General features: G+C 33.6%; 1 protein-coding gene across 4 annotated transcripts; it reads right to left on the reverse strand.

Moving 5' to 3' along the window:
* Nucleotides 1-413: 413 nt before the first annotated feature.
* On the reverse strand, nucleotides 414-8,983 carry LOC110006636 (uncharacterized). Of its 4 annotated transcripts, XM_020662763.2 has the most exons (6): nucleotides 8,801-8,903; nucleotides 4,738-6,969; nucleotides 4,530-4,607; nucleotides 2,625-2,702; nucleotides 728-805; nucleotides 414-605 (listed from the first exon to the last, which is right to left on the reverse strand). In XM_020662763.2, exons 2-6 carry the CDS (start codon nucleotides 4,946-4,948, stop codon nucleotides 541-543), a joined length of 510 nt encoding a protein of 169 aa, XP_020518422.1. In that variant the 5' UTR covers nucleotides 4,949-6,969; nucleotides 8,801-8,903; the 3' UTR covers nucleotides 414-540. The 4 variants fall into 4 exon arrangements, 2 of the variants coding, with proteins under 2 accessions (XP_020518422.1, XP_020518423.1); XM_020662764.2 differs by lacking the exons at nucleotides 414-605; nucleotides 728-805 and adding an exon at nucleotides 2,322-2,507 and having other exon boundaries at nucleotides 8,801-8,983; XR_016044316.1 differs by lacking the exons at nucleotides 414-605; nucleotides 728-805 and having other exon boundaries at nucleotides 2,115-2,702; nucleotides 8,801-8,972.
* Nucleotides 8,984-12,992: the final 4,009 nt, after the last annotated feature.

The raw sequence follows: 12,992 nt of genomic DNA on the forward strand, positions 1-12,992 counted from the left end.
CTATCTCTAGTAAAACTAAAGAACAGAAAGCCATTGCATATAGAGATAGAAGTACATACATGCTACAAAAAAAGCCATACACAATCTGGAATTAATCCCCATCCATATATGAAAAATAAGTATATACATGCTACAAGAAAAAGCTTCAGCATTCAACCATTGCATATAGAGATAGAAGTACATATATGCTACAAAAAAACCATACACATTCTGGAATTCATCCCGATCCATATATGAAAAATATGTATATACATGCTACAAGAAAAAGCTTCAGCATTCAACACATTGGATATTGAGACAGAAGCAATTAAAATCTTGGCATATGCATTCAACATACCCATGGTAAAGAAGAGGAAAAAAAAAAACTTGAAACCAACAGGTTCAGCCCCAAATCAACAACCATAAACTGCCCCTAAAAAGAAAAAAATTAGCCTCCAGGCCAATTTACACAATTTCGGGACTTCAATGTACACAGCCACGGCTCCAATTCTTAAATTGAGTTCTATCAATCTACTTAAAGGTGTAGAAAACACAATTACCTCATGTTTCCACTAATGGGTTATCCTTTAAAGCATTTACAACTTTCACTTTCTGCGTCACAAAATCTGCACAAAGACATGATCAAACAATCAGCAAATATAAACTCCAATCTTTTATAGAAGAATTGGAAATATAAGATGATAAGAACATGCATGGATCATGAAAAATGTATTGTTTAACATAATACCTTCAAGGAATTCATATCTTCTCGATTTCTGCTGCCATCTTATTGATCCGAAGTGCACGACGTGTTTTGTCCTTAGCACTGTAAGAGGAAGATAAATTCATATGTTAGCATTTAAATTGAAGCTAATACAATTGTAAATCATATACATCAACAATAATGACAATAATACAATTGCAAATCAAATTAATGTAAAGGTATAAAAAACGGCCGAGTTCATCATGCCATTGGCATGGCAAAACTTTTCATGTCAAGAAACGGAAGGAAAATGTCATTGGGCCTCATCGCATTAAGCACTCAAAGGATTAAGGAAAGCTAAGGAATGTTCCTTTTATGCATTGTGACCTATATATGCTTCTTGATAGCTCCAACCCGTTTGATCGCAAGCCCAAGCTTTAAAGGCTTCAGAATGCAATAAGAGTTTTAATCAAAATTCAGCTTCCGCCACACACTTGCACAACACCTCCACACTTGGTCCTATCTACATACACTGAGAGCATCCCAATCTTCAACATCGTATGCTACCCCCAATTGTCAAATTACATAAAAAGCTTTCTCTAACCAACTCAATCCTTTGTTACAACTACTCATGATGTCAATGCCCTATCCAAAATGTCTTCCATAATAGAAGCTCTATTGCAATTGTGGTCCCCAACACTCCCTCGGTCTTATTCAGACAAAAGTCTTTACAAGACCTCTACAATCAGAGGCCCTCATGGTGATTAAATTACGAATTTTGTGTCTTATTTCTCAGCTGGTTATGAAAAATGATAAATTCTAACCAAAAGACTACTGAAAATTGAAAAAAAAAAAAAAAAGGAAATATAAACATATTCAAATCCATTTATAGAGTGAGATACATCCCAATCATACTACTCCAAAAATGGTTTCAAAGGAAACCCAATTGGGTTTGTAAATGGAAAATATTATCAATAGTAAGAGAAATACGCCAAACCAGTGAATATCACATCTCAAATCAGTAAACCTCAAATATCCATTGTCTTCAAAACACAAAAAAAAAAAAAATTCTTGATATGGTTTTCTCTGAGCTCAACTTCAAACCATACATTATCACAAGCTGTAAACTAAAACAAATGAAGAGCAATGGGGTTTCTCTCTCTAGAGAATACTAAGAAAAATGGGTCTCTACAATATAAGAGTCATAAACGAGTCTTTCTCTATCTCAAGTAAAACTAAAGAGCAGAAAACCATTGCATATAGAGATAGAAGTACATACATGCTACAAAAAAAGCCACATTTATTCTGGAATTCATCCCCATCCATATATGAAAAATAAGTATATACATGATACAAGAAAAAGCTTCAGCATTCAACCATTGCATATAGAGATAGAAGTACATATATGCTACAAAAAAAGCCATACACATTCTGGAATTCATCCCAATCCATATATGAAAAATAAGTATATACATGCTACAAGAAAAAGCTTCAGCATTCAACACATTGGATATTGAGAGAGAAGCAATTAAAATCTTGGCATATGCATTCAACATACCCATGGTAAAGAAGAGGAAAAAAAAAAAACTTGAAACCAACAGGTTCAGCCCCAAATTAACAACCATAAACTGCCTCTAAAAAGAAAAAAATTAGCCTCCAGGCCAATTTACACAATTTCGGGACTTCAATGTACACAGCCACGAAAAGATGCTACAATTCTTAAATTGAGTTATGTCAATCTACTTAAAGGTGCAGAAAACACAATTGCCTCATGTTTCCACTAATGGGTTAGCATTTACAACTTTCACTTTCTGCGGCACAAAATCTGCACAAAGACATGGTGAAACAATCAGCAAATATAAACTCCAATCTTTTATAGAAGAATTGGAAATATAAGATGATAAGAACATGCATGGATCATGACAAATGTATAACATAATACCTTCAACGAATTCATATCTTCTCGATTTCTGCTGCCATCTTATTGATCCGAAGTGCACGACGTGTTTTGTCCTTAGCACTGTAAGAAGAAGATAAATTCATATGTTAACATTTAAATTGAAGCTAATACAATTGTAAATCATATACATCAACAATAATGACAATAATACAATTGCAAATAAAATTAATGTAAAGGTATCAAAAACGACCGAGTTCATCATGCCATTGGCATGGCAAAACTTTCCATGTCAAGAAACGGAAGGAAAATGTCATTGGGCCTCATCGCATTAAGCACTCAAAGAATTAAGGAAAGCTAAGGAATGTTCCTTTTATGCATTGTGACCTGTATATGCTTCTTGATAGCTCCAACCCCTCTGATTGCAGGCTCAAGCTTTAAAGGTTTTAGAATGCAATAGGAGTTTTAATCAAAATTCAGCTTCAGCCACACACTTGCACAACACCTCCACACTTAGTCCTATCTACATACACTGAGAGCATCCCAATCTATAGCATCGTATGCTATACCCAATTGTCGAATTACATAGAAAGCTTACTCTAACCAACTCAATCGTTTGTTACAACTACTCAAGATGTCCATGCCCTATCCAAAATGTCTTCATAATAGAAGCTCTATTGCAATTGTGGTCCCCAACAATTCCACGGTCTTATTCAAACAAAAGTCTTTACAAGCCCTCTGCGATCAGAGGGCCTCATGGTGATTAAATTACGAATTTTGTGCCTTATTTCTCTGCTGGTTATGAAAAATGAATAAACTCAAACCAAAAAATACTGAAAATTGAAAAAAAAAAAAAAAAAAAGGAAATATAAACAAGTTCGAATCCATTTATTGAGTAAGATACATCCCTATCATACTACTCCAAAAATGGTTTCAAAGGAAACCCAATCGGGTTTGTAATTGGAAAATATTATCAATAGTGAGAGAGAGACGCCAAACCAGTGAATATCACATCTCAAAATAGTAAACCTCAAATATCCATTGTCTTCAACAAACAAAATCAAAAAAATTTCTTGATATGGTTTTCTCTGAGCTCAACTTCATACCATACATTATCACAAGCTGTAAACTAAAACAAATGAAGAGCAATGGGGTTTCTCTCTCTAGAGAATACTAAGAAAAATGTGTCTTTGCAATATAAGAGTCATAAATGAGTCTTTCTCTATCTCAAGTAAAACTAAAGAACAGAAAACCATTGCATATAGAGATAGAAGTACATACATGCTACAAAACAAGCCATACACATTCTGGAATTCATCCCCATCCATATATGAAAAATAAGTATATACATGCAACAAGAAAATGCTTCAGCATTCAACCATTGCATATTGAGATAGAAGTACATACATGCTACAAAAAAAGCCATACACATTCTGGAATTCATCCCGATCCATATATGAAAAATAAGTATATACATGCTACAAGAAAAAGCTTCAGCATTCAACACATTGGATATGGAGAGAGAAGCAATTAAAATATTGGCATATGCATTCAACATACCCATGGTAAAGAAGAGAAAAAAAAAAAAACTTGAAACCAACAGGTTCATCCCCAAATTAAAAATCATAAACTGCTCCTAAAAATAAAAAAATTAGCCTTCAGGCCAATTTACACAATTTCGGGACTTCAATGTACACAGCCACGAAAAGATGCTACAATTCTTAAATTGAGTGCTGTCAATCTACTTAAAGGTGCAGAAAACACAATTGCCCCACTAACGGGTTATCCTTTAAGGCATTTACAACTTTCACTTTCTGCGGCTCAAAATCTGCTCAAAGACATGGTCAAACAATCAGCAAATATAAACTCCAATCTTTTATAGAAGAATTGGAAATATAAGATGATAAGAACAAGCATGGATCATGAAAAATGTATTTTTTAACATAATACCTTCAAGGAATTCATATCTTATCGATTTCTGCTGCCATCTTATGGATCCGAAGTGCACGACGTGTTTTGTCCTTAGCACTGTAAGAGGAAGATAAATTCATATGTTAGCATTTAAATTGATGCTAATACAATTGTAAATTATATACATCAACAATAATGACAATAATACAATTGCAAATCAAATTAATGTAAAGGTGTGTAGTTGTACCTATAACAAACGTACGAAAGGTAGTTCCTTTTGTCACGTCCACTACCATTGCAAACTGCGCATTTCCTTTTTTTGTGCTCTCATCCCTCAGACCGAGCTTTAATTCTTTTAGTGGCTGGTCATCCCTTTGTCCATGCTCGTACAAGTTCAAGGGCATTACGGCAATAATTACTTCCACTTGGTGTGTTACTACAACTACCACAATTGACATCTTTATTTACATGGATCATGGCATTATCTTGTGGACCTCTCTTGCACACGCTCTTTTCATCAAATTGACGAATTCCATTTTTTATTATGGTAATTGTAAACTCATTGCCCTCTACACTTTGTGAAGTACGCTCGGCAAATGATCGACTTGCTTGCATAATCTCATTATATCTAATAGAGCGTGGTAGTTCAGATGTTACTTGAATTTTTTCCCCAATGTCATCAAGGAAAACTCCCTTCTTTGCATCCTTGGTCTAACGCTCCATTATATATTGTAGAGGGATTTCAAACACATCTTTCACCATAAAAATCTTCAGTACATGCCTAGAAAGAAGGCCAATTCTCTCAAAGAAGTTCCAAGAGCAAGAAACAGAATTGTCATGGCAATTGAATTTCACTAAGTAGGATTTAGTTCCAGTCCCCAGGATTGCCACCTTAAAGCTTGCAACCTGACCATTGTCTTCAACTGTCTCCCTCGTAAAATTAAAGAAATTAGTCATTGCTTCCCCAAATATCTTTAAAATCTTTTGATTATAGATTTTGGACGCATGTGTCTCAATGCACGTGGTTGTTCACAAGACTGGAGTAGTTTGAATATCTTTTAAGTCATTTTCCCTCTCTTTTTGCACCTTCTTATCTTTGACTGTTGCAAGCGCAAGCTTGTTGTGGGTGTCAAGTACGGCTTAAAGTATGTATTCCCCTTCACTCCTTTGAGTAGAAGTCAAACCCGCAGTGAATGTGCCAGCTAAGTATGCATTAACCCATTGCATGCGACAACCATAAAACCTACTGAGCCATTCATTGTCTTTCAGGTTATAATTATCAATCATTTATTTCCAACCCGATTCAAATTCTTCAATTGTTGGGCTAGTCACACACCTCCTAAAGGTATATAAATAAGACGGATATATGCGCAAGACATGACACATTTTCTCTTTGATCTTTGCAAATATGTGCCACTTACAATAATGATGCTTACTTTGGTGAAGAACTTGGCTCTCTGCATATGTGATCAGTGAGAATAACACTTGGTTGTTATCCACCCATGGCTTCCAACCAGTTTTCAAATACCCATATAAATGATTTTATCTTCTCGTCAAATATGACTGCAAATCCATAGAAAGTTGTATTGAAATGGTGATTTACACCAAGTATAGGTGCAAAAGGCATACCAAACACATTTATCTTGTATGTGGTATCAAAGGTAACCACATCAAAAAAGCACTGGTAGGAAACTCTAGATGTAGAATTTACCCATAAGATACTGCAAATGTGATCTTCATCATCTAATCTCAATCTATAGAATAAAGATGGGTTCGATTGCTTCTCTTTATCGAGCCATTGTAAAATTAAATTGCTATCTTCTCCTCTAAGTTTTCTTCTAGCACTTGCTATTTCATTTTTAATGTCCTTTTGTGTACACGAGACATTGTCGATCCCTCTAGCCTGCTCTATGAATATGTCATGAATATATCTAGGCTTAACCATTGCCGAGCTCATTGAATGTATCAATGACTTTGTAGCACTCGATAATGATCGATGAGTGAAAATTAAAGAAGCTTTTCTTGGACTAACTAGATCATGATTATGATCTATAACGACGTTAGTCACGTTCCACTTACTGTTTTCTTGACTACTTATGCACATCCTAACCTTGCACCCACACCTTAACTCAGGGTAAACTTTTCTACTTTTATTAGGTTTTTCTTGTTTAAACCCTTCCTTGGAGCAAACATAAACCCTATAGATCCGTTTACGTTTCTTGGTATGAGTAGTCCCTCTGCGAATACTAAAACCTTTGGTAAATACATAAGACTTAAAGAACTCATATGCATCATCCTCTGATCCATACATCATTCTTACACATGGTTCTTCTATTTCTTGACTTTTGTTTGGTGAGCCACAACCACCATCAAGGATTTCATAAATGATGCCTACATTTGGGTATGTTGTAGATGCCACACAGACTGAATTCGTAGGATCCATTTCAGCTTTTTGACTTACCCAACGTGAAACTGCAAACTACAAAAATATATGTATTTAAGCCTTCATCATAAGAATACCAATCATATTTTACTCACCCAGCTTGGAAAAGAATTTATTGCAACTATAATTTAAATAAGGATTATATACAATAAGACCATTTACCATAAACAAAATCTAATAGCATGGGTGTATCACAAATTCAGTTGACTCCACTCATTTCAAGTTCCAAACATCAGTTATCCTTGGAATTTTACCAAGCCAAAATAATCAAGAACCATGTAGGCCCTTAAATATGAGTATTTTCAAGTTGCAACAATTAAAAATAGAAAAAAAAGGGAAGATAGTTATGGTAAAAATTCAACAGTACTCCAAAGCGTACTCCTTAAATAGTCTCTACTACAAATGCCATAAAAAGCTTGAGCATTCTTATATACGTAATCAGAGCTAAAACTTTAATTAGTTAAATTACACTGCATTGAATTCAAGTTGCATTTTGCACCACGTAAAGCTTTTCATCCTATGTGTGCTTACTTACAAGTCTATTCTATCCAAGAGTTGAGCCAATCAACTCACGTTCATACACAATTTATATAGCCGTATGACCTGTTCATAACATTGAAGAAAATCCGAAAATTTTAGAGACCATTTGGGATTTATGAGAAATTTTCGGATTATCATTCTCCATTGTGGGGTTCACCATTTAGGACCACATGTGGCACTAGTATGCAGCAACCAAAGAATCCCCCATGTATGTGAATCCCCCATGTATGCAGGTTTTCAGAGACCAGAAACATCAAGCAGTAAAAGAGGGCAAGAACCCAAATTAAACAATAAATCAATGGAAAAGGGGTTGGACTCTAGATGGTCTTAGATAAACAAGGATGACGAAATACAAATATATGCAAGGACAAAAAAGCATATCAGAGAGAATAAATTAGGAACGCTTAATGAAATAAGGGGGTACAGACCCCCAAAAAATAAACATAGGAATTCACTAGAGCGAAGGTTTTCCTTTGGTTATTTGGGCAAAAAAAGGCTACAGAGAGAGAACAATGTAGACATAGGGTTTTTCTCTGTATTTGGGATATTCAAGAAACGAGCACAAAATTTGAGCAAAAATTGTTGTAAAATTGCTTTGTGTTTGGGATATTTTTTGGCCAGATTTATTTATAGCAAGTTTTGCTCACATTGGGTTTTTCTCATTTAAGGAATTGGGGGAGTGAAAACCAGAGGGAGAGATGGAAATAAAAGCCCTCGAGGTTTTTCTTTGTATTTGGGATATCTAAGAAACAAGTACAAAATCTGAGAAAAAATTGCTCTAAAATTGCTTTGTATTTGGGACATTTTTTGCCAAGATTTATTTATAGAATTTTTTCTCAGATTGGGTTTTCCTCATTTGGAGATTTGGGGGATTGAAAACCAGAGGGAGAGATGGAAATAGAAGCCCCCAAGGTTTTGCTCTATATTTGGGATATCCAAGAAACGACCATAAAATATGAGCAAAAATTCCTGTAAAATTGCTTTGTATTTGGGGCATTTTTTGCCCAGATTTATTTATAGCAATTTTTGCTCAGATTGGGTTTTCCTCATTTGGGGATTTGGGGGAGTGAAAACCAAAGGGAGAGATGGAAATAGAAGCCCCCAAAGTTTTGCTCTGTATTTGGGATATCAAAGAAACAAGCACAAAATCTGAGCAAAAATTGCTTTGCATTTGGGACATTTTTTGCTCAGATTTTTTTATAGCAATTTTTTCTCAAATTGGGTTTTTCTCATTTGGGGATTTTGGGGTTTTGGTGTAGCTCGAGAGTGAAATGCTGAGGGAGAGATAGAAATAGAAGCCCTTGAGAGAGAGAGGGAGAGCCCATACCGTGACAGGGGGAACCCTTCTGTGCGAGATCTGCCAATGCCTTGTGAAGGAGAGAGAAACTTCAGAAGAGAGCATCGAGAGGAGATATGAGCTTCATTTTGTATAGTGAGAGGAAAGAGAAGTTTCGAAGTAGCCAGAGGAGAGAGATTTGGGTCATTTCTTGCCAAGAGGAGAGAGAATGTACAGGGAGAGAGAGAGGAGAGAGACGCTTTAAAGGGAGCATACCTTTGTCAGTACCCTTTCGTATGGCATTGATTTTGTCGAATTTTTAAACTTTTCACACCTCATTCGACGGTATCGCATAGTGGCCATTGGATTAGGAAAGTTAAATTAGCATTGTTCGGCGCAGCTGAACCATATGAGCGAGGCTCCCAATCCCATACTTTTCTTATATATATATATATATATATATATATAAGGAAAAAATGGGATTAGCTCACTAGCTCATATGAACATATGAGCCCAACCTCCCAGATTGAATCTAGGCCGATCTGACAATCACAGATATCCGGTAGTGTTTGAATTTTAGTTTTTTTTTACAAATTTAAATCACTTGAAATTTTAAGTGTGTTCATCAAAAATAGGTGAATCTTTGAAAAAAATCAAAAAAATATTTTACATGAAATAAATTGATCAAAATACCCCCGAAAAAATTCAGGTGGTATTTTGTTCATTTTGTTTCACGAATAATTTTTTTTATATTTTTATTAGGTGCACCTGGATGAGAAGAACACACGCGTAAAATTTCAAGTAATTTAGATTTGTAGAAAATAAAATAAATTCAAGAACTACTAGACATCCATGATCGTCAGATCGGCCTAGATTCAATCTAGATCGTTGGGCTCATATGTTCATATGAGCTAGTGGGCTAATCCCATATTTTCCCATATATATATATATATATATATATATATATATATATATATATATATATATATATATATATATATATATATATATATATATATATATATATTTGCCTGAGAAAGTCTTTTTACCATTATAAAAGGAAGTACAAAACATGCACCATTATTATAAACTGCAGCATCAGATAATTTGTAATTTATCATCATCCTCTTACCATCAGCAATGTTAAGAATTTGAGTAGGCTTGTCAAAATACTTAAAAGGGACTAGTCCTTCATTTATGCAATTTAGATCAGCTCTTGAGTCTATTAGAGCTATAGTCTGAAAATTAAATTCTTTATTAACCACAATGGTTACATAAGTATGTCATTTTTGTGATATAATTTTATCTACGAGGTTTACATAAGTCATTTCTTTTAAATTTTTTGCAAAAATGTTATTTGCTTCTGCCTCAAGAATTTTACTCTACTCCGTGTCTTCAAATTCATCTAGAACTGGAGACACAGGCTCTTCATTTCTTAAAATAGAGGTTTGATGATTTGATATTTCTTCTACTTGATCCATTCTAATATTGAGTAATTTTATTTCCCGCTTAACATTATTTATTTCAAAATTGAGTTCTTGAATAGAAGATTATTTGGCTCTTATTGGAGACATCTCCTTTTGTTTCATTCTATTTATGATATTTTAAAAATCATATATGGGTTTTTCATATTGTCTTTCTTGTCTATTTTGGCTTAAATTTGACTTATAATTAACCATATCTATACGCGATGGGAAAGATTTTCATATATAGAAAAAGCTGGGATTAGCCCACTAGCTCATATGAACATATGAGCCCAATGGCCCAGATTGAATCTTGGCCGATCTGACAATCACGGATGTTCAGTAGTGCTTGATGTTTATTTTTTTTCTACAAATCTAAATCACTTGAAATTTTATGTATAAATTCTTCTCATCAAGACTCACCTAATAAAAATATAAAAAAAATTATTCATGAAAACAAAAATGATCAAAATACCCCCCGAAATATTTTGGGGGTATTTTTGTCAATTTATTTCATGTAAAATATTTTTTCCTATTTTTTATAAACACACACCTAAAATTTCTAGTGATTTGTAATTTTAGAAAAAAAAATTAAAATTTAAACACTACTGGACATCCGTGATCGTCAAATCGACCCAGATTCAATCTGAGCCATTGGGCTCATATGTTCATATGAGCTAGTGGACTAATCTCAGATTTTATATATATGAAAAAATTTGTTGTATTCCCATGTATGTACTGCTACAGTAAACACCCAACGGCCCATATCGAATCTGGGCCAATTTGACGGTCACGGTTATCCGAGAGTGTTTTAATTTTAATTTTATTTCTACAAATCTAAATAATCTGAAATTTGGATTGTATGTACATCTTAGTGAGGCACACCTAATAAAAATATAACAACAAATAATTCGAAAAAAAACATTTGACACAAAATACCTCGAAAACCTTTAGGGGGTATTTTGGTCAATATATTTCATGTAAAACATCGTTTTTATTTTTTCATATATTCGAATATTTTTGATGAATACTTGCTCCACATTTTAAATCCTTCCAATTTGTAAAAAAAGATGAAAAATAAAATATTACCGAACATCCGTGATCATCAGATCGGCCTAGATTCGATCTGGACGGTTGGGTGTTTACTATAGTGGTACACGAATTAGCGTACCGTAGCATCTTTCCTATGGAAAAAGTTGGGATTAGCCCACTAGCTCATATGAACATATGAGCCCAACGGCCCATATTGAATCTGGGCCGATCTGAAGATCACGGATGTTTGGTAGTGTTTGAACTTTATTTTATTTTCTACAAATCTAAAATTACTTGAAATTTTCGGCGTGTATTTATAAAAAATAGTTGAAACTTCGAAAAATATCAAAAATATATTTAACATGAAATAAAATGACCAAAATAACCCGGAAATATTTTGGGGGCTATTCTGGTCTTTTTTTTTCACGAATGATTGTTTTTATATTTAAATTACGTGCACCTTGATGAGAAGAACACACACCTGAAATTTCAAATGATTTGGATATATAGAGAAAAAACTAAAATTCAAGTACGACTGGATATCTGTGATAGTCAGATCGGCCTAGATTCAATCTAGGACGTTGGGCTCATATGTTCATTTGAGCTAGTGGGTTAATCTCATCTTTTCCCATATATATATATATATATATATATATATATATATATATATATAGTGCGACCACCCTTCTAGAAACTCATGTTTATGGTATTTGCATGACCCAAAATTTTGCACACACACTCTCTTCATCTTAATAATCAATCCCTAAAAAAAATGTTGAATTTTAACTCTAGATATGGTCAAAATGAGTCCCCTCCAATAATAAATTTAGACCATTCATTTTGTGAATTTCCATATCTTAACATCTACAAACTAAAAGTCACTTTTTTCTTTTTTAACATTGTTCATCTATTGATAATAAAGTCATCTAAAAAAATTGGATAAGAAAAAAATCCTTGTACGGCTTAGATCTAACCATCTTATCAAAATGAACGGGCCATATATATATATATATATATATATATATATATATATATATATATATATATATATATATATATATATATATATATATATATATATATATATGTATTAGCCCACTAGCTCATATGAACATTTGAGCCCAACATCCCAGATTAAATCTGGGCGATCTGACGATCACGTATGTCCAGTAGTATTTAAATTTTTATTTTTTTCTATAAATCCAAATTACTTAAAATTTTAGGCGTGAGTTCATCAAACAAATTTGAATCTTTGAAAAATATCAAAAAAATATTTTACTTGAAATAAATTGACCAAAATAGCCCCATAAATCTTTGGGGGTGTATTTTGGTCATTTTATTTTTCACAAATAATTGTTTTATATTTTTATTAAGTGTGCCTTGATGAGAAGAACACACACCTAAAAAATTTCAAGTGATTTAGACTTTTATAAAATAAATTATAGTTCAAGAACTACCGGACATCCGTGATCTTTAGATCAGCCCAAATTGAATCTGGGCCGTAGGGGTCATATGTTCATATGAGCTAGTGGGCCAATCCCATCTTTTCCATATATATATATATATATATATATATATATATATAGAGGAAGATGCTACGGAATGGCGATTTGCATATCGCTATAGTAAGCACCGAACAGCCAAGATTGAATCTGAGCCGATCTGATGATCACGGATGTCCGGAAGTGCTTCATTTTTTAATTTTTTATAAAAATCGGAATGATTTGAAATTTAGAGCGTGTTTCATA

Source organism: Amborella trichopoda, chromosome 11 (genome assembly GCF_054954075.1).
Source record: "Amborella trichopoda isolate Santa Cruz 75 chromosome 11, AtrichopodaSantaCruz75HAP2 v2.0, whole genome shotgun sequence".
Classification (NCBI taxonomy): Eukaryota; Viridiplantae; Streptophyta; class Magnoliopsida; order Amborellales; family Amborellaceae; genus Amborella; species Amborella trichopoda.